We start from the raw sequence: 23,347 nt of genomic DNA, 5'->3' as shown, positions 1-23,347 counted from the left end.
TCCTTCTCTTCATGAGGTAAAGCATCACCACCCCTCAACCCCTATCCTCATAGCCTTGAAAGTTAAGCAGATCTAACTGATGAGACGAAACTTCTTGGAACCCTCCAGTCTTCTCTCATTCACAGTGGAAACCATATTGTTTAAAGGCTAATGTGCTTTTTTTTCTTCTTTCCTTCTGACCTCATCGTATCCTACAATCCCCAACACTTCTAGGTTGATGTCATGATGTTACACAAATTGTCCCTTAAAATTCTGATATATGCTAAGGATCAACTTAGAAAAGACCAGTGTGTTCTAAATAAGACTAGATATTCTATGGCTATCTCACAACAGATAAGGACAAGGAGATTTACAGAGATGAGTTTATAGTAAAGTTTGTTTGATATGACTGGGAAAATCTCAATCAAGAAGTTATTTGGATAGAATATTTTATTTTTAGTTCTCTTAAAATGCAAATAATAATGCACTACCTACGACTGACATTGAATTATAACTATCCAAATATAATAGGGTTAACTGTGTCGAAATTGCTTGACATATGTTATTTCTACCGCACATAACAGAACTCCTAGTAAGTATGTTTACTCATGACATTTTAGTTAATAATGACTTGGACTTAGAGAGGGGAATCAAATTGTAAGGACACTGTGTGACTGTGTCATCATTTAAGGCGCCAGCTACATGGTTATATGGCCTACAGTTGCACTGCTACTAATTGGAAGACTATGAGTGCCAGTTCAGAGAAGGTAGACTAAAGAGACAATGCTCTTATCCATTGATAGCCAAACGCATTCACTATAGGGACTTTATAGAAGGGAAAGTCTTTTCTCTTTATTTTCACTCAAAGTATGTCCTTTGATCTTAAAGTTTACATCATTGCGAACTGAACCCTTCTGAAAATCAATCGTGTTGATTTAAGCCTCTAAGCTGGACACCAATAGGTTGTTTGGTTTTAGTACATGAAAGTCCACAGATAGAAAACAACAGAATAATAACACGGGGTGGGGGGGTAGGGAGCAGGAGTGAGGAGTTTATGTGGTTGTGTCTCCCTCTTTTGTTGAATAAAGATAAGTTTCTGAGATGAATGACTCAGCAGAAATATGCAAGACAAACTCTTCAGAAGTAGGTTACGAAATAACTTGGCAATAGAAATGATTGCTAAGGTGAAAAGCTCACTGGTAATCTCCGCTGAAGAAATAGCCGTTGACTTCAACATGTGCTAAAGTTACAAAGATTAATAAGAAGAAGACCCTGGCCTTTAGGATTTGATGCTATATTGCTAGAAGTGCTTAGAAGCCAACTAGCACAAAGATTCACAATATCCAGGAAATGTTGAAAATTAAAGCAAAGCACAGTAAACAAATGTTTACCTGTTGCTTTACTCTGACAATTTCCCCTAAATTTATGTTGTTGAATATTTATTTAATAATTACTTTTACTTCTGTTTTAAAAAGAAAAAAAAAGAAGTTCCTAAAAAAGAGGTTTGAAAATTCAGGTTTCTCCTGGAGTCTTGAATTTCAGGAAACAGCTTTCTTTGAACACTGAGCTAAAACTAAAGTGTTCTGTTTTTAGGGTATTTATCCATTCCTATTTGCCTGAAGTGTCCTAGGTGATTCCTGTTGTCCTGGTAGATGTCCTACCCAGTTAAAGGTCCCCGTTCAGCCTCAAAAACATCTTTGGTTTGGATAATGCACCATTTTAAGGGAGTGTTTATACTGAAAAATATTTGGATGTTACCGTTTGTTTGCCTTATAGGAAATAAGCTTTCGGTGCTACATCTGCAAATTTAAAAACCAAGTACAGTTAAAAATCATTAAAATGGAAAATGTATGTTATGTATTTTCTACTACAATGAAAACTTGAAAGCCTGTGATATCTTTGCCTCCATTCTGCATGCTCACTCTGCCCCAGCGTCACTGGCCTTAGGCTTCCTTCACATGCTAGACATGCTCCAGCATAGGGCTTTGGCAACACTGTTTCCTCTAGCTGGAATGCTCTCCCTTGGGGTATCGGTATAGCTGACTGCTTCGTTTCCTCCAAATCTTCCTTCAATGACAGACACCCTGGTCACCTTGTTTAAAACCTACGCCTTATCTCTCACCATCTATCACATCCACAAATTACTTGGTCCAAATCTCCTTCCTCCACACTGTTTCTCCACAGACGACTCCCTGCCTTCCCACATACTATCTTTTTTACTTACTATGTTTATTTTTTTGTTTGCTTCCCTCACAAATGCATAAACTCCACAAGGGAAGGAATCTTATTTTGTTGACTGATAAGTCCAAGTACGTAAAACTTAGAATAAGTTCTTTTAGTTGTTGGGAATTATATGACGGACACAATAATCCATTCAATTTGTTTAGAAACTCTGCCAGGATGGTATTTTCAATAGTTGTTGTGGAATTTTGAGATTCCTTGGTTTTGTATAGATTTGGACTGTACGGGGCTTCTTTACTCTTTAAAAGACACTCAAAACCCCCCCACAATGCTTCAAAGAGGAAGACAACAAAATACTGGGATATGTCCTCTGAGTGTTCAACAGAGTACAGCAGAACAAAGAAGTGTACCTGTTACATGCATATAAAAAGAAAGAACAATCTGGAGAGTACAGCCTAGACCACTGGATCCTTCCGACAGAACTATCTGCGAATCACATGCCTTTTCAGAAGTATACGCCAACTCTGCAAATGATTTGTACAACAATGTGGTTTGATTCTGGTCAATACAAAACAACAACAAAAACACAAAAAATTCTATAGTTGCTTAGGTGGTCTCCTAGGTGGAAAACATCTCAATCAGACTATTTTTAAACATATCATGCTGAGCCATACATTCAATATATATCACATAGAAGCTAAAAAAATTTCTGTGGGGCACATGAACGTGAATAACCTGTCACTATAGTTCCATATCCCAGTTATTGTCATCATTTTTCTAAACTGTTGCTCTGATGAATCCTAAATCTTTGTTATAATTTTCTTTTCATTTCCAGCAAAATTTTGCGGTGACCCTGGTATTCCTGCCCAAGGAAAAAGAGAAGGCAAAAGTTTTATATACCAGTCAGAGGTTTCTTTGAGCTGCAATTCTCCCTTCATATTAGTGGGATCGAGTACCAGAATATGTCAAGCAGATGGCACTTGGAGTGGCTCGTCACCTCACTGCATAGGTAATATTAATTAAATGTTGATTACTCTTAGTAATTTTGGAATTATTGGATACTAGTTACATTGAATAAACTAGGGGTGACTACATATGAAAAATAAGTGTAAAATACAGAAGCAATTAGAAGGCGTTGAAAATGAACACAGTTAAAACATATGATGTTATATTTAGCATTTAAAACTTCCTGAAGATACACTCAAAATAATTTCTTGTTTATCAGTAAAATGAGAAAGAAAAAAAACTCTCAGATTAATAGAAGTAAGTACTAGCATTTTTGTATACAAATTTTGTATACATTTTTACAGTTAATTTATCTTATTCAAATGACACGAAACTTGCTCCATAAATTTTAAAAAGGTACACCGATTTGAAAATGGCTTTAAGCACATTTCTGTAATCTTAAATTAAATGCCACATTTGGTAAACCAACCAAATAATCTGTCATACAAACTAGCCAATTTAGAGACTACTAGTGCTACCATTTTTATATCTGAATCTCCTATAGGTGTCCATGAAAAATGAAAATAACTAAGCCTGTTTCTGGAAAAACTCTTGCTTCTTGAGGGGAATATTATGCTACCTAGATTATAATATAGCAAAGTCCCTAAACAAATGTTTTATGAATGTGCTCTTCTTTCATATCCTTCATTTTTCCTTCACTTTTTATCCACAGTCAGTTGGATGTCAAGTGCTTTTATGTTAGAAGGGTTCAAAGTTCAAGAACTGCAAAATTCATGTAAAATGCAGTGCACCTGAATTCTTTAAGATTAGCAGACTTCTGTCCCTGGAGAGATGCTATTAGATTTATACTCTTTATTATTACCCCTGGTCCTTTCATTGAGCCCCAGATCACTCAAAATTGTTTTGTATGAGAGGAATATAGATTAGATATAATTATAAGTTTTAAAGGAATATTACGTTTATAATCTTTATTTTAGAACCTACGCGGACCTCGTGTGAAAATCCAGGAGTCCCAAGGCACGGGTCTCAGAATAATACATTTGGATTTCAAGTGAGTACTTTAAATAAATATTTCTATATATTATAAAACTAGATCAAAAGGCTTCTTTGATTCATGCACATATAATCCTGTTGGCACAAACAGAAAAACATCAGGCTTATAGCTGTATTCATAAACATAAAAAGGTAAATGGCAGAAAAAGCATGAACATAGAAGGAGATTAGGAGAAGAAAAATATGGTTTAAGAAAATAGTATAAGTGATTATGAGGATAAAATAAAAGAAACATTGAAGATAGCTGTGAGCATAAGAAAAATCGACAGTAGTACATAAGAAATGGGTAAATGAGAATAAGTGAGGGGGTAAATAAGTAAATTCTAAACGATGATGTAGAGGAGTGAGGAAAAGTAAAGATAAAAGATGTTAAAGAACGAATATATAAAAATGTGGTTATTTAATAAAGCAATTAGACTAAAATATGTTTCTCTTATAATATGCATATAATACCTGACTATTTTTAAGTGTTTTCACTGCTATGGGAAATGTCTGAGAAAATAATTTAACCTATATTTAGCCACATAGTTGGTTTGTTACAGTGGAATTCTTTAGCATGCCCAGTCTTGTGTGGCTGACTTTCTTATTTTCTCTTTTTCCAGTTTAGATTTTATGTAGAGATTCAGCAGGTTTTTCATTACAGAGGCCTAACAGGAGCCAAAGTGCATAGTGACTCCACAAGGAAATAGCCAATATACATATTACCCAATTGCCTTGTGTTTCGGGGTTTTCTAAATTGTACTATTTTGTGTGAAGCTCAGTGGGAACCTGAAAAACATCCATTTCTAAAGGAAGTACTCATCAAAGTTGCCATATTTTTGTTGCTAAAAATAGTTTCCATTTATCGACAGTCCAGGCACAGTATGAACATTGATTTGATAGCATTTCCAATTCTTCTGGTTTGCCTCAGGCCTGTCTACATAATATTAAAGTGTAATAAAAAAGTGTCCCAGTCTCTATTATGTGGTATTTTTAGAAAACTTTAGATTCATATCTTTATAAAAGGTTTTATCAATTGATCTAAATAAATCCTGAAAAATGGACAACTAGTTAAAGAGCATTAGTCCTCATCATATAGATGAAGACACTGGAAAGGAATTTGATTTGGCTTTGATCACAGAGCAAGTCAATGAAAATATCCTGAGAGAATACAGAATTTTGATGTTAGTGTCTGTGTACTAAATCAGGTGATTTTTTGAAGAGTAGGAGTCCTTTCTAATAAATACCCTTTGAAATAATGAGAATGGAAATGAGTAAGAATGAGTTTAGTATAGTAGTCTAGTGAAATGAATAGAATCATTAACTCTGCATTGTAAGAATTCTATTATAACCATTGAAAAATATTATTCCAAAGTTAACCTAACCCTGAAGTCATATTATTTAGCTAATAAACATTCATTGGATCATCATATTCTACTTAGATAAATATGAATAGACTAGATTTTAAAAATGATAAACTCTCTACATAATTACATTAATCTTTATAAAAATTATAAATGATGTACTGAGTATGTTAAATTAGGAACATCAACTTTCTTACATGCATGTGACTGGTGTGTGTGTGTGTGTGTGTGTGTGTGTGTGTGTGTGTGTATACATATTTAAATATATTTACTAAATCTGTATAGAACCAATGGAAATGTTAAAAGTTTATATAATTCTCACTAATATTAAAATATTGGTAGGTTCCAAATAGAATCCTGGAAAAACCATCTTTATTGGTTGAGAAAACTCTTGCTTGCAAGTTAACAGAAGCTATTTTGAACTAGCTTAAGACTAAAAGCATTATAAGCTATGTGCAGGTAGACCCTAAGAAAGGGACCCCAAGGCACCCCCAAAGACTCCAAGAAAAGGGATCCAGGCGAGACCCATCAAGCCCAGAATCTAGGAACTGGGCACCAGGACTCAGTGTTTTGCACTACTCTGTGTTCGCCTACTTTGATTTTCTGTCTGCAAATTGACCTTATAGCCAAGGGTACATTTTTCTAATCATATTTCAACCACATACAGAAATTGATTGTGTCTCAATCTCAGTTCCAGATTTCTAGAGAAAGAATCAGGATGTCTCAACTTTTGTATCTACGCATGATTTGATCAGGTCAGCAGTGACTTAAGTAAAATTACAGCTGTTAGAAAGCTCACTTCTGAGAAGAATAAGAGAAAGGGGAAAGTGATGAATTACACAGGCACTCAAATCATTTTCTTGATTTTTTTTCTTTGGTGTGTTTATTTACTCTTTTTCTATATAGATTTATATATTAGTTTTTTGGACACAGCCATAATTATTAACATATAAGGATATATTACCTGTTGCCAGAGATGACAAATACTCCAGTGTTGAAAAAGGTACCCAACATAGTTTCTCTTATATCTAAAATATAGTTGGAATAATTTTTGGCTAAAAATAGATTGGTAGTGAAGGGAGTAGCTGTCAAAGTGATTGATACAACATCTAGATTAATTATGGAGTAAATTCCAAACACACATATTTCACTAACTGCCATATTACTCTTTAAATTGAGATACAGGTTTTGGAAGACACATCATTAGTAGTTAAGACTTGTTACATTAAAGTTATTATAAATGTGAAATGTTTATAAACTGACTCTTGGATATTTAAGCCCAAGATATTGAACACTAAGATATTTAGCCCTACCAAAATGACCATGGTGATGATGTATGATTTCCAGTTTATAATCGAAATTAGTACATAAGTACATTGAATGGGGCAAACGTTATAGTGTTTTATTACTTTGAAATGATGACTTTGATGCCATGCATTTTCAAACAAAAATCTCATAAAATCCAATTCATTTTACTTATTTATTTTATTTGAGAGAGAGAGAGAGAGAGAGAGAGAGAGAGAGAGAGAGAGAGAAAGGGCACAAGTGGAAGAGAGGGCCAGGGGAAGAGAGAGAATCCCAAGCAGGCTCCACACTCAGCATGGAGCCCAACATGGGTCTCAATCCCACAACCCTGGGATCGGATCATGACCTGAGCCAAAATCAAGAGTCAGATGCTCAACCTACTGAGCCACCCAGATGCCCCCAAATCCAATTTTTAAAATTAAAAACTTATAATTTTTTAATACAAACTTATAGTATAATCTAAAGTTTAAAAACTTTTTAAACCAGGAAGCTCAGGGCCAAAATTGATGCTCAATGAAAACTCCTTGGATCTTACCTTATGCATATGTTTTTATCCCTTCATTTTTATGATCCTTTCCTTTTACTTCAATTTTATTAATCAAAATCTATGTGTCTTTTACTAGAAGCTACTTCACTTTTTCTTGGATACAATGTTTAACATAAGCACAGAGTAAAAAATATAAATATAAAATGGTTAAGATATATTACAGAAGAAGCCTATAAATTGTAAAGCCATATATATGTGTGTTATATAAATATATATCAAATAGAGATCTTTAATATGTGATGTTAAAAATCAGACACAAATAAATACAGTGATGGAAGTTCTAGGAAAGCAAGAGTCATTTGCTATGAAATATCATGGAAGAGAAAGATCTTACTTAGAGTGTTCTAAATTTATACAAAATTTCTATTATGCCTTGATTAGCTATCTAAACTTCACAGTTTAGAAACTAAGATATAACACATAAAAGAAATAAGGAATTAAAGAAGATAAATTATATTTACCAAGTAGACATGTCTTAGTATTTTATAATGCTTTTGTACAAAACGTGCGATTCGCGTCCAACTGAATTTTTATTTAAACATTGGCTACAATTAAAATATAAATGGATAATTTTTAATTCCTGATATAAAAATAAAATTCCATGTTTTTACATTGCATATAATTGGTTATCCAGAGCACTTTTTATTAGTAAATATTGGTGAGAAAATTGTGCCTAAATTATTTTTTCAAGAATTTTTTGAATTGGATAATGTAAAATTATTTTTCCCAAAGGTAGCCAAATTATATTATTCACATTAGAAGTTAATTTAGAATCAGAAGGTTATAACATCACTAGTTGGAAAAGCATGGAGAGCTATATAAAATATGCTATTAAGTGGGCTAATAACTAAAAAAGTGTCTATTAATGCACTGTTATTTGGAGAAAATTCTGGTAATTTATTTAACTATAATAAATTATGAATAAAAAATTAATTAGAAAATTTCTTTAATTCTAGTCATATTAGATATTTGGTATAAGTATTTGTGAATTTGACAAAACTAGTTATTACATGTATTAGTGACATATAGAAAGTCTTTAAATAAACTACTTCTCTGGTATCTGGTTAATATCTAAAGCAGTATTTATGATGACTTCAGAAAAGTTTACAGAAATAAGGGGAAAAGTCTTACAAGTAAAAAAAAAAGTCTTTGTAATCCCACATGTTTCTTACATCTTATGATCATCAAGTCTTAATGAAGCAGCCTAAATGTACTCCTCAAAGAATAAACAGTGATTTAGCTTCATGCCATGTAAAGTGTAGAAGGGATATCCCTGTATTTAAAGGAACTATAGACATGTTAAATCTTTTTAGTTTTAGTTTGTTTTTAATTTATTTTTTAACCTTTATTTATTTTTGAGAGAGAGAGAGAGAGAGAGAGAGAGAAAGAGAGCGCACGCACGCAAGCAGAGGAGGGGCAGAGAGAGAGGGAGACAGAATCTGAAGCAGGCTCCGGGCTCTGAGCTGTCAGCACAGAGCCGACAAGGGGCTCAAACTCAGGAACCACGAGATCATGACCTGAGTCGAAGTTGGAGGCTTAACGGACCGAGCCACCCAGGTGCCCCAATATGTTAAATCTTCTTAAGTTAGGTAATCAACTGATTTTGTAAAATTAAATTATTAGCCCCCATTCCTTCAGTTGATTTGCCATTTTCAAGAGCTCTTGGTGCGCACAAGAGAGTAACACAGTCCCTAACCTAGAGAAGCTAACTTCTAGTGTGTGGGTGACTTTATAGGATAGATGATAACATTGGTAACTTTGAAAGTTGCTAAGGAAGGACATAAAAAAAGTTCTCCTACTCTGTTGCTACAGGGAAGCCTTTCTAAAAATGTTGTCTCAGATAAATCTTTTAGGATAAGAGCTAGGAAAAGAAAGTTGGGAAAGACATTTCATGCAGGGTAAACAGCATGAAAATATGCATGCATTAAGGGAACAATAAAAATTTGTTGTTATAAGAGTACAATTTGAGTAAATGTAAGTGGTCAATGAAGAAACCAGAGGGATTGGCTGTGGTCAGGATATGGAGGCTTTTATTTGACAAGCTAATACAATGTAACTTAACCTATGGGTGATAAGCAGTAAAGATTTTAAGAAGGAGAATGCGAAGGTCACACTTTCATGTTGATGACTCTGACTTTAGTGTCAAAAATAAATTTAATTGTGGTCAAGATTGGAGAAATGGAAACAAGTTATATAATTATCACAATTGTAGTTATGATTATTGTAATTATGACAGTAGTTCTCAAAGTGTGGCCCCTGACCAAGCGGCGGCAGTATTAATTAGGAAATTGTGGGAAATACAGATTCTGGGCCTCCCCCACATCTACCCAGTCAGAAACTCTCCAGGGAGGCTCAGCTATCTGTGTTCTGGAAAGTCCTCCTAATTATGATATCTGCTACAATCTGAGAACCAAACCTGTAGAAAAGATACGGAGGACTAAAACAGGATATAAAAGTGGAGAAAGACAGAAGGGGGCAGTTTGTGAAAGATTTAGGAAGTAAAATTACCAGTATTTGGTGGTAAATTGAATGAGGGGAGATTCATGAGTGGAAGGTGGCAACATTAACTGAGTTTGAGCCTAAAAGTAGGATTGCTAGAGTGGTGGAGGTGATGGGTTGCGTAAAACCAGTTTGACTGAAGACCAGAATTGCAAAATCTACCTGTTGAGTCACATAAACTAGTCCATATAAGAAATGGACTGGCGGTTGAGCGTCCGACTTCGGCTCAGGTCATGATCTCGCAGTTCGTGAGTTCGAGCCCCCATCAGGCTCTGTGCTGACAGCTCAGAGCCCAGAGCCTGCTTCGGATTCTGGGTCTCCCTCTCTCTCTGCCCCTCCCCCACTCATGCTCTGTCTCTCAAAAATGAATAAACTTTAAAAAAAATTAAAAAAATTAAAAAAAAGAAATGGACTACTCCAAGGGCGCCTGGGTAGCTGAGTCAGTTAAGCATCCAACTTTGGCTCAGGTCATGATTTTACTGTTTGTGAGCTGGAGTCTGGCATTGGGCTCTCTGCTGGCAGGACACAGCCTACTTTGGATCCTCTGTCCCCCCGACACCCCCTTCGTCCTGCCCCTCCCTGTTCTCTCTCTCCCTCTCTCTCTGAAAAATAAACAACAACGACGACAAAACAGAAATTGACTAGTCCGTGCAGCACCATCTTGCACAACTTCAGAGTATGTGAACTGCATGTCCTGGAGCACAATTTGAAGGACTTTATTTATGTTGAATTCAGGGTGAACAATACTCCCCGGAGCTGAACAGTGTAGTGGCCCTGGACAAAATGGGTCCTTGAGGGGGGTAAGAGATCTCAAGGCTATCGTGAGGACGTCTCGGAAGAGAAAATGTAAGACAACTGAAAGAATAAGTGTTGCTATCAGAGAGCAACCCTTGGAATGGAATGTTTCTTGGATAGCATCATTCTGGGTTATAATGAGAATATGAGAAATGGTAGCATTTAGCTGGTCTCGAGGTCCAAATGGGATCTTGGATCAAATTATGTCACCTTAAGCTCAGCCTCATGCTGTTTTAGCAAGTGCAAGTAGGAACTAAGTGGGAAGGAAGGAAACAGGGTGTTTGTGAAAAGTGCTACGAGGAGGGCTGATCGCTCTCAGACTCCGGTGTGCTGGGGAAGGCTGAAGTGGCAAACACTAAATATTCCTCCCCTTGTCTTCCAGCTGTAATCATTTAATAAATCTTGATGATTTTTTTTCCTGTAATGTAGTTTGAGCTAACCACGTCCTTCCCAGGTCTACTCCCACACGTTCAGGTTTTAGCCATTCACATCTAATCCAGTAGGGCTGGCCTCGTGATTAAATCGCTGCTTGTCATTCTTTTTGCTGAGTAGTTTCTTTATGCAGTGGCTAAGTTAATTTTCCAAAGATGGTGTTTTCAACACAATTTTTTCTTGCTCTGAGAGCTCTAGCAACTTTATGTTTTCATTAAAAAAAGATTTTAAATGCCATGGCCTACCATTTGAGACTCTTCAGAAATGGATTCTTACTTATGTCTTTGACTTAATAATTAAAGCTAGGATTTATTTAAAACCTGTGTGCCATCCGTGTATGGATAGATTATATGCCCTATTTCATTTAATTCTTAAAACAAATCTCAAGACAAATAATATTACCATCTTTATTCATAGATTAAGTCTCAAAGAGGAAATATAGCTTATTCATGCAAGATCAGATCCAGAGTTAAAACCACATACACATTTCTGGGGTCTGTTTTCTTTTTCCTTTTTTTTTGTTTTTCTGGATCTCACTGCTTCCCGCTTTACCTCCCGTCAACTTCTCAGCTCACCGTGTGAAGTATCCATGCCAATCAACCAAACGTACTTTCTTTTTTCCTGAACTATATGATGTCTATTTTAACCTTTCTGCATTTTCTCATCATGTTCTTATCTTTTCTACTTTTATATCAGTTGTTCTCAAACGTTATTGTTCATTAAAATCACATGGAGGACTTGTTACAACGCAGCTTGTTGGTCCCCTACTCAGAGTTTCTGATTCAGTGGGTGTGGAGTAAGTAAGGTCCCCGAATTTGTATTTCTAGTGACAATGAGGTTACTGGTCTGGGAACCACACTTTGAGAGCCGTGTTCTATGTTTTTATGTAAATTTCACATCCTTAAAACTTAGTGCAAACTTTGCTTCTCTTCCAGTGTGTATTTTTACAATCCCAACCTTCAGTAAACACATTTGCATCTAATCTCATATTGCATTTACTGTCTTCCATATTCATTTGCCTCTTACACTGTTAGTTATCTTTATTTCCCTTTCTAACTTCATCCATTTTTTTTATCTTTATTTAACTCTCTGTCTTGTAGTCACATGTAGCTTATTGGCTTTTAATATCTTATATATTTTCTTTAAACAACCATGGCAACATGTTTGGCACCTATACAAGCATTGGATACTTAAATATTTGACAATGATATGTACACAAAGAGATGTAAATTTATCCTTAGTTTTGATTTTTCCCCAATTTTATTTTAAATCAGTTTTAAATATCTTTTTCTTCCAGCTTTCACCATGCAGAATTTCTTTTGAAAGCATTTTCTCATCCAAGGTTTTTTTCTATGTGTTGCCATATTTGAAGTTGCATTGGTATGTTTGTTTTTTTTTCTCTGAAATCTGCTATAGGTAGGAAGTGTTGTGCAATTTCATTGCAAAAAAGGACACCTTCTTCAAGGGTCTACAACACGTACTTGCCTTCCTGACCTCACATGGAGTGGAATTCAGCCTGAGTGCATACGTAAGTACTGTGGGTATGAAGTTGTACTTACCACAGACCAGAATTTATATACATTTTTTCTTACAAGTGGGAAGTACATCTGTATCTACACAAAAGATGTATTACGTGGATTTTTTTTAGATTATGATGGAACATAATTTACATATATTACTTTATTACTGTAAAATAGAACTTTATTACTGTATCATAATCCCAATGCCAATTAAGGAGCATTCTTTTTAAAGAAGTCAGAAGGCACGAGGCACAATTTTGTTCTTTCTTGCAAAGCTCTTTAATTGTGTTCAGCTTGGCCATCTGGTAATTTTAAATGATTATTAGTTTATCAATGCATAGATCTGCACCTATGAATCCGAAGTGTACTGAGGAGGCCCCAACTTAGTGCCTCTTAATCTTTCATCACTTCTGAAACCCTCTGAGAATGACGAAAGATAGAAACATTCATGGAAGGAAATACACATGAACATCTTGACCAAAAATTTGAATACTATTTCAGGCTTTCCTGGAGCTTCTAAATGTGCACTGACCCTAAATTGAGAGCACTTGTTGTACAGATTAAAGAACAAAACCCAAGGTCATGAAGCTGTCTTTTCTGACTTGCAGTTAGAAATAAGTTTCAGCTGGTGAATTACTTATCTCTTTCCCTCCCACTTTCTTTCTTTTTTTTTTTTTTTATCTCCTTTCCTATCTTTTAAAATCATGAGCCTCTCAGGGAAAAACAATAAAGAGTTAGCAGGAGTAGAAATACTCATTAGAATGGTGTCCAGCTTTTAGGATTTGCTGAAGTCTAAATAAGTCTTGTGACTTCACTCTAGCCCTGTTCAGAACCACTCAATTGATCACGGGAGCCTCTGTGGACCCGCAGCTCACTGAAAAGCAGCAGAACACTCCACAGAGAAGTCATGTCACATGCCTGGTTGGCTGAAATTTAAATATAGCCGAATTCCTTAACAGAGAATTCAGTAGAGTACATACTTTAGAAACTGTGTGAGATGTCACTAGGTATTTCTTAGTAAACCAAAGTTCTTTGATGACTTCAGTATGGAATAGGATTGAAATAAAGCTGTTACTGAAAGTATCTCAGACTGCTACTGTGTGCATAATGTGAGGGTTAAGAATATAGTAGAGACAGACTATCTGTTTATCTGTAGCATTATTTCCCCCCAAAGTATTAAATGTCAATAACTGAATTATATTAAATATAAAACATGTAACACACTGTTTATCAGATAATATTTAAAAATGTTAGCTCTTATTTATAGTTTTGTAAATTTCCATTGGGAAAGGGGTGGAAATTTGTTTTTTCAAACAAATTTGTCCACAGAACATTTTTTTTTCAGAGACAAACTTTTAAGTATCCATATCCAGGAACAAATGATCAGAAATGCTGTCTGGTTTAGGGAGAAAATTCCTTGTAGCATCTATCTCTGAGAAAAGGAATGTTATTTGTAAGACATAAAACACGTAAAGTGGGGGCAGGGCCAAGAAATGGCATATCAGTGGGTAAAATAGAACCAAGATAGCGAATCAAGAGTGGGAGGAAGCATGGAGAAAAGAAGACAAAAGTTAAAAGAATGAAAACACTGCTACTTATGGACCTAAAATATGACCAGAAAATTTCACATGTCAAAAATTATTAAATTGTACTTTCTACATTAGGAAATATTAATATCAGAATGACATGCTGAGCTGTGATTGTATTTAACTTTAGAAAATGTTTTTACAATTTAAAATAAATATAAAAAAATAATAAAATAATATTCCATGAACTGGCATAGAAAATCTGAGTTTGTCAAACTTTGACAGGTAAATTACTATAGGACCTCTTACATCCTTTAAAATGCTAATGTTTAGGGGTGCCCGGGTGGCTCAGACAGTTAAGGATCCAACTCTTAATTCCAGCTCAGGTCATGATCTCATGGTTTGTGAGCTTGAGCCTATCAGCTCTATGCTGATGATGTTGGAGCCTGCTTGGGATTGTCTGTCTCCCTGTTCTCTCCGTCCCTACCCCGCATGCTCTCTCTCTCAAATAAGTAAACTTAAAACAAAACAAAAGCGGTTTTAATAAAATAAATAAAATACTAATGTGTATTGTGAGTGTCTAGAATAGTGATATAGTACACATATATTAGCTTAATTATCCTCAGCTTTCCCCCCCTCAGCTTACCTTTTAACAGCTACCAGTGTTCCACAGATGATTGCTTAGGACATGCTAGTCTATGAAATTAATATGTATATTGACATTGATACATTTTCCTTGAAAAAATTAGAATAACTATGCAAAGGTGTATTCATCTTTACTCTTATCTCAGAATTTTCTTAACATGTATATAAAAAATGAACACTTTTCTCTTTTCTTAATATAGCCCACAGCTGTAAACAACCAGAAACTCCTGCTCATGCAAATGTAGTAGGAATGGACCTTCCATCTCATGGCTATACTCTCATTTATACCTGCCAGCCTGGCTTCTTCTTGGCAGGTGGAACAGAACATAGAGTGTGTAGGTCTGATAACACCTGGACTGGAAAAGTTCCTGTTTGTGAAGGTAGGTTTTCATTATAGAAGCTTTTGACAGAAGCTGTTATACTATTTCAGCCTTCCTAAAATGCAGGAGACAAACACTCAACTCAGATTAGCTTAGGAACTAGAGAAGTTTGTCAATCAACTCCAAGGGTAGGCACTTCTGGATCCAGAGGCACAGGAATATTATTGAGGTCTTTTTATAGTTTCTGTTCTATGATCTGTTTTCTCTTCTTTATTCCTTCTTCTAGTTATTTAATCATGGTAGGTGTATTAGCTTTCTGGGCTGTTGTAATAAAGTACCACAAGCCGGATACCTTAAAAAAAGCAGAAATTTATTCTCTTACAGTTCTGGAGGCCAGAAGCCCCAAATCAAGGTGTTGGTAGAAACATGCACCCTCTGAAGTCCTTAGGGAACAGTCATGCTTCATCTCTTGCTTGTTTATGGCAGCTTCTGGCTATCCTCGGCTTTCCTTGGTTCATAAGTTGCCTCACAGCAATTTCTGCCTCCATCTCATGTGGCATCCTTTCCTTTCTCTGTATGCCGTCTCCTCTTCTTAAGAACACCAGTCACTGGATTTCAGGACTATATCACCTCTGGATCCCCAATTAATTACATCTTCAAAGACCCTATTACCAAATAAGGCCATATTTTGAGATTCTTGGTGAACATGAATTTTGGGGTCACATTATTCAACCTGCCACAGTAGGGAAAATTGCTTCCAGCATCGCTGGGCTGATATCTTTTGGCTAGAAAGAGTTTTTGCCAAAACTTCTTGATCAGGAAAGCACTACTCAGGAGTCTGATCAGTTTTAAATGGAGCCTGCCTCCAAATCTGTCATTCAGCTAGGGTGATATATAGTATTTTGACCAGGAGTGTCTACTTCTCTTGCTGCTTCATCAGGACAATCCCCATCTGAATAAGATGTAGTGAGTTTACCAGAGACAAAGGGTTATGTGTTCAGAACAAGGAATAGAGGAAATTTTTCTAGAATTCTTGATAAGGTCATCAATAAATTCCTTTTCCTTTTTTTTTTTTTCAGCCCTTCTAATTCTTCTTCTCTTGTAGCATTCACACACGTCTCCTTTTTGAGATGTTTTCACTCTCTTCTCTTAGCAAGAACACTTCTCAGTTTGCTTTAAATTTTTCATGAGATTGAAAGATTAAAAGCCCATTTAAATCCAACAGGATTTCAATAGCATTTTTATCTATCCACTTTGCTGTTTATCATCACTACTATGGTAGGCTAAGTCAGCATTATCTCTACTGGGACTCCTACAGCAGCCTTATTTCCCTTAAAACCTTTTAAAGACATTATATTGTTCTAAGGGAGAAGATGACCCCTTACACAGTCTTCACTGCGTATGTACTGAATGTCATAACTCCTATAACTTTACAGGGACATCCAGCAACCCACATGATTTCCTTACTTTGAACTACCTTTGATTTGGCTTAAAACTTCAATATTAACTCCTTAGTTTTGAGTCTTTCCAATTTCTTATAACATCATGGGTCACCTTAACAAATTTTTATTTTTTAACACACACCCTACTAAATTATTTCTGCCTTTGTGCAACAGGAACATACTTCAGCTATCATGCTGTAATCAACTGTTTGCATGTTGGTTTATGAATTTAAAATAAGAGAATCCGAAAATGAAAAAGCAGCACTAATCTTTCCCTCATCCCCCTGGCCTACAATGGGGTAATTATTGAAGTTGTTAGCTGCACAACAAAAGTGTTGAGTAGGTACTGAGATGTTAGGATGAATAGGATATTTTGGAGAAAATTATATGCTATGCCTGAGAATAAAATGAACAATGCATCACTGTGTGTTATTAATTATATTAACTTCTGTAAACCTACTTTTTTTTTTTTTTTTATAGCTGGTTCCAAAATATTGGTGAAAGATCCGAGACCTGCTCTAGGAACACCCAGCCCAAAGCTAAGTGGTTAGTAATTTCAGCAGTTTTTCTATAAGTCATCATTTCTAAAAGTGATCTACTATTTTCTTGACGAAGTGAACATTTTATATATATATATATATATATATATATATATATATATATATATATATTCATTCCGTATGGAAAAAACTATGAATTAGACATGCTAATATTCCAAAAATAATGCTTATAGTTCTCTCTATAAAATATCCCTTCAGGAGTATCTGAAAATGACTATACTATAATGGCAATATTTTTTTTTTTTTTTTTATGCTTATCTATTTTTGAGAGAGAAAGAGAGTACAAGCAGGGGAGGGGCAGAGACAAATGGAGACACGGAATCTGAAGCAGGCTTCAGGCTCTGAGGTGTCAGTACAGTGCCTGACGTGGGGCTCGAACTCACTAGCCGTGAGATCCTGACCTGAGCTAAAGTTGGACGCTTAGGGGCGCCTGGGTGGCGCAGTCGGTTAAGCGTCCGACTTCAGCCAGGTCACGATCTCGCGGTCCGTGAGTTCGAGCCCCGCGTCAGGCTCTGGGCTGATGGCTCGGAGCCTGGAGCCTGTTTCCGATTCTGTGTCTCCCTCTCTCTCTGCCCCTCCCCCGTTCATGCTCTGTCTCTCTCTGTCCCAAAAATAAAAATAAAAAACGTTGAAAAAAAAATTTTAAAGTTGGACGCTTAAACTTGAGCCACCCAGGTTCCCCAGCAATGCTTTATTTAAAACATTAAAACAAAAATTAGATAAATGAGATATTATATATAATTTTTAAATATATATATATATTTTTTTTAAAAAGGAACCAAATACACTTGGTATGAGAGCAAAAGTTCAGCAAAATCTTCTATTTATTTTCAATTAGTGATTTAAAGACCAAAATTTTAAATTTAATCATTAAAAACATGGTCTTTTAAGTCCTACAACCTTAATTTAGTTACCAGGTTATATACCCCCTATGCTATGACTTTAGAAAAGTTATATATCTGAGCCTCCATTTTTAATCTACGCAAAAGAAACATGATTAGATTATTATAAATGAACTTCATGAAAATGAATTGTGAAGTGCTTAGCCCATTGTAAGACCTCAGTATATGAGAGCTGCTTTTTTAGTATTAGTCTGTATTTTATTTACACTATATAAATTAAAAGCTACAAATAAAATTAAAGACAGCATTTAATCTGTACTTTGGAGATAGATTTGATCTAGTTACATTAAGCCAGAATAGTGTTAGGTTCTAATTTTAGTTGCGTTTAGAAGTTCTCAAGGTACATGCTATAAAGCTGGAGTACCCACAAAAAAATAAGTCTGAAATACTGATTTATTCAATGTGCAGTGGAAATAGACTGAATGTCACTAAAGCAATCAGAGAATATGTCAACATAAGAGAGTAAGTTTAGCAATGGAGTCAGAAAACCACAGTGGTCAATCAATGCAGACTTTTCCGAGGGACATGGTTTATCTAGTAGTAGATAAGTATTTTGAATAATAACTCTAGTACATCAAATGTAAAAGTGGACTGTCCCAGGCAAAACATGACCTATGGTCACCAATAAATAAATCAGACAGGCAAAAAAAGTTAAAAAGAATATGGAAGAACAACACAATTGATTAGCTTGACCCAATTTTCATACATAAAGATTTCTGTATTAAACAATTATAGAATATATATTTTATTCAAAGCACATGGAATATGTATAACAATTGATTATATATTGAATAATAAATACAAATGCATAAATTTCAAAGCAAAATTAGCCTTCAAGGCTGATATCTGACCATGATGCAAGTAAAAGTTGATAAGAAAATAGGTCCATTTAAAAAATTTCTGAATATTTAGAATAAAAAACAAAATAAAAAAAACAAAACAAACAAACAAAAAAAAACAAAACAAAATCAACATTTATGAGTAACTCCTAAATTAAAGAAGTAATTTAAAAACTATATAACCCTAGAATTTAGGTATACTGAAAAATCTAAATATCAAAACTTTGGCTGTATACCAAAAGCAAAGTTGTGAGGGGAATTTATAGCTTTAAATTCTTACATTACAAAAGAAGAAAGCCTCATAACTAATGAATTAAGTATCCTTGTTAAGAAGATATATAAAGTAGAACAGAATAACCAAAAGAAAGCAGAAAAATAAATACAATAATAAAAATGAACTAACCACCCTCCCCCCAAGAGACACAATGGAAGAAACAGAGCCAAAGGTGGTGTTTTGGGGGAAAAAAGTGGAAAATTTCTGGTAAGATTGATCGCAAAAGAAACAAATATTAAATAGTATAACAAAAGGAAATGTGAACATAACTACATTAGCTTTGATTAGATCAATTATAATTATATTAATTAAAACTATCAATAACAGTCAACTCTAAATAAATGGACAAATTGTAGAAAAGAATATCTTACCAGACCTAGAAAAGAAAACTTGAATGATCCTATAAAACTAAAGTGAAGTTGAAAACTATTTGCACAGAGAAAAAAACGGGTCCTTATGGCTCTACTGATGAATTCCACCAAACTTTCAAGGAGCAGAACAGATCATCCCATTTTATAAAATCTCTTCTAGTCAAGAAAACTCATTCTATAAGTCCAACATAATTCGAATAACTCAGAAAGAGATTATACAAAAGGGAAAATTGCAAACTCATTTGACTCAAGATGTACAGATAAAAATATCCTACGTAAAATCTTAGCAAATCAAATCCAAAATTATAAAATCCAACAGAATAACCAAAAAATGACACATCAGAACCAACCTGGGTTCATGATAGATATGCAGGAACATTTTTATGTTAAATAATCCTTAAAAGTAATCTGTGAATTACGAGATTAAAATGCAAACAATGTTGATCAGCGCAATACCTACACAGAAAATAATTGATAAAATCAACGCCTATTTATAATTTTAAAAGATGCTTCATAAGTTGGAAGAGGAAAGGAATTTCTTTAACCTGAGTAAAAATATCTGTAACTCTTCAAGGTGAATGTTATCTTAAATGGAATAACATTAGAAACATTTAATTGAAAATCATGAGGCACTGTGATTAGATTACTCCAAAATAACAGGAATGGTATTTGGGAATTGTGTCAGTCAGGAGCATGATGCTACATTTAACAATGCTATGAAGCCTGTGAAGTAAAGTTTAAATTCGGGCGTATTGAAAGAAAGGATCATGCCATCTTCTTTTCATTGATATCCACATCAGTGATAGTGGGATGGCATTTTAGAGCTTCAAAGAACTGCCAAATACACATTCATATCTAAATCTCAAAATAGACTAAACATAGAAGTATTATCATTCCCACTGTACATGGGAATATAAATAACCAAATAGTGTCTGCTTTGTCCAACCTGAGTTCCATTTCTCAAAAAGTAGAGAGTGGAAGTGGCATTGTGGGGCCAGCAGGTAGAGGTTCAGCACAGACCATTCTGTGCATTCTTCCAAGCTTTGCATTCAGTGATGTCATATTGGTAGTAGGTTGAAATCTGTTATTATGGGAATATATACACTATGGAAATCAGCAAATACTGCATATCAGTTTTTGCTTTGTTTTGTTTTGTTTTCCTGGAGACCCACTAGTTAAACATTTACTACCACATCAATGATTAAACCTGACGCAATATACTTTGCTGCTGCTACTACCTACTTCTTTCTGTTGCTGTTTTCTCCTGCCACTGTGGTTCTCTTCAATCTCCTTCAACCAACAGGATTTCGTCTAAGCACCACAGATAAGATCATCAGGTATAACAGATTTTCTTTAAAGGTTCAGAGAGAGCAAAGAGTAATCACAGTCCAGTCCAGGTGGAAATAAACATAGAGACGACCACACTTAAAGGGCGCCTACTATTTTTTAGGCACTGCCGTTAGAATATCTTTCTCCCTTGCTCCTGCTCTTACCTCTGCTGGGAAGATGCTATTTTCTCCAAATTCCAGGTCTTTCTAGTGCAGGCCAATATAGCTCATGACTCCCTCCTGTAAACTTGTTTTAGGTACACTTTTTTCTTTTTTTTTTACAAAAAACTTTAACATGCTTACCACATATCGAGGGCTTTTTACTCATACACTGTATCAAAGTTTTAGGTAAAACTCCCCTATACATACATAGCATAGCATTCCCCTAGGGGGTACATAGCGGTATTCTTTGAGGTTTGGGAAGGGAGTGCCAGTACAAGGATGACTTTGCAAAGATCACAAAGCCAGAAACATGGATTATTCATTATACTTACTATGTGTCTGCTAAATATATATTTTATTAGCAGTTGCGTAGTAAGTTCAAAGCTCCACAGTCTTCCTGGTAATCTGAATAATCGTAGCAGCAGCAGTAGTAATGGCAGTGACTAACACTCAGCTAAACACTTCACATTCCTTATCTCATTGAACCTTCCTCACAACTCTAAGCCAACCTCATTTCACTCAGGAGGAAATATAGGTTTAGAGAGATAAGTCATTTATCTGTGTGCAAAACCACACAGCTTATAAATCGCACGGGGGGGGGGGGGGCTTAAATATAACAGCCTAACTCTAGTGCCTGCACTTCTAGTCTGTCAGCTACTTTACTTTTGAATTACCAGAGGAAAAAAAATCACATTGGGTGAATATTCAGAAAATATTCAACTCTTGACCATAGTTTATATTTTCTGTATTTTATGTCTACAGTGGTTTTGTTATTTTCATTTGTTGAGTAGAATTCAGGGAATGTAACCCAGTCTCTGTGATCTGGGTCATAAGAAGTGTGATGCGTGTAGAGAAGAGCAGGTGACAAACTGTCAATAACTTGTTAGGAAAAAAAAAAAAAGACTTTTCCCCATTCTGTTATTCACTCACTTGCACAAATAAGCATGGCTCCCTGGAATAGCCGCTTTGGGGGAATGTGCTTTATTGTCATGTATAGGGTTAAGGGAAGCTTCTCTCAGCCTCTTTTCAGGAACTGAGTAGACTTTGCCATTCTTGACTTACATAACTATATATTACATAACTAATTTATATAAATATAGTGCCTTATTTGGATATATCTAAAATGAAGAGCATGTCTTACTTAGAGGAAAGTTTTCTAACATTTAGAATGTTATTTGATTCTACCAAATTCATCTCTCTCTCCCACGAGAGTTGGGCAATTTCTAGTGACAATTCCTTTATTTCTAAAAATACCCATAAAATCAAAGCTGTCGATATGGTGGAGCCCTGTTCTTCCTCAGGAGCATCTATTATTGGAATAACTGAACTCAGTATTGTGTAAGGGGGGCAAAGGAGCACCCCTCCCGACAGTCTTTCAGGGCTATGCTGCAAGAGGGGGTTAACTCTATGCTCTTCCTCTGAAAAATCTATTCACAGTGCCAGGAGAAAACAAGGCCTTTTGGGACTTGTATGCAGACTGACTTGGCTTGGTAAAATCACTTTATCTTCCTTTTGAAAGAAATATGTTCCTAAAGGAGACCAAATACAAGTAAATTTGATGTTTAGCTGGTTCTGAATATAAGTGTATGTCTTTAATTGGTGTTGTCCATCTTTAATTGGTGACTCATGTATGATTACAAACCTAGGTTATGGCAATTTTGGTTTATTCTCCAAAACTCGAAATAAATCTGAAGAATTCACTTTATATTACACACGTCACATTATTGTCTGTTTAGCAAAATAATGTTATTCACTAAACTAATATTCTCTAACCCACTATTTAATGTTTATATTTACAGGGCACCATAAAAGTAATGTGTGTATTTAATCTATTTGCAGTTCCTGATGACGTGTTTGCCCAAAATTATATATGGAAAGGCTCTTACAATTTCAAAGGAAGGAAACAACCCATGACCTTGACAGTTACTAGTTTCAATGCTTCTACTGGAAGAGTCAATGCAACACTCAGCAATAGCAACATGGAACTGCTACTTTCAGGTATCACATTAAAGAAGAGCAAATGATGCCTTCATGCTTTCACCTCCATCATTTCGTCATATTAGTGATTTTTATACTGTGAAATACTTCTTAAATTTTAATGACATTCATAATTATCCAGCAATATCCAGCAATAAAGCTTTCCAATCTTTGGATTTATACAGGAGTATTACTACACAAATGTAAAACTCGGATTCCAAAATAAGCTCACGCATGAATATTTTTTTATGCAAGTTAGTTAACATACAGTGTAGTCTTAGCTTCAGGAGTAGAATCCAGTGATTCATCTCTTACATATGACACCCAGTGATCATCCTGAAAAGTGCCCTGCTTCATGCCCATCACACATTTAACCCACCA

General features: G+C 35.2%; 1 protein-coding gene across 6 annotated transcripts in view; it reads left to right on the top strand.

Moving 5' to 3' along the window:
- Positions 1–23,347, top strand: part of CSMD3 (CUB and Sushi multiple domains 3) — a 1,263,431-nt gene that overhangs the window by 1,221,444 nt on the left and 18,640 nt on the right. For all 6 annotated transcript variants that reach the window (XM_058698868.1, XM_058698869.1, XM_058698867.1 and 3 more), the window contains 6 exons: positions 2,996–3,169; positions 4,104–4,177; positions 12,517–12,628; positions 14,992–15,171; positions 17,034–17,099; positions 22,829–22,987. In XM_058698868.1, coding sequence (XP_058554851.1) covers positions 2,996–3,169; positions 4,104–4,177; positions 12,517–12,628; positions 14,992–15,171; positions 17,034–17,099; positions 22,829–22,987 — 765 coding nt within the window. The remainder of the gene's footprint in view (positions 1–2,995; positions 3,170–4,103; positions 4,178–12,516; positions 12,629–14,991; positions 15,172–17,033; positions 17,100–22,828; positions 22,988–23,347) is intronic.

This window comes from Neofelis nebulosa, chromosome 14, assembly GCF_028018385.1.
Source record: "Neofelis nebulosa isolate mNeoNeb1 chromosome 14, mNeoNeb1.pri, whole genome shotgun sequence".
Lineage (NCBI taxonomy): Eukaryota > Metazoa > Chordata > Mammalia > Carnivora > Felidae > Neofelis > Neofelis nebulosa.
Note: the sequence above shows the minus strand (reverse complement) of the source record. Positions and strands in the feature narration are given on the sequence as shown.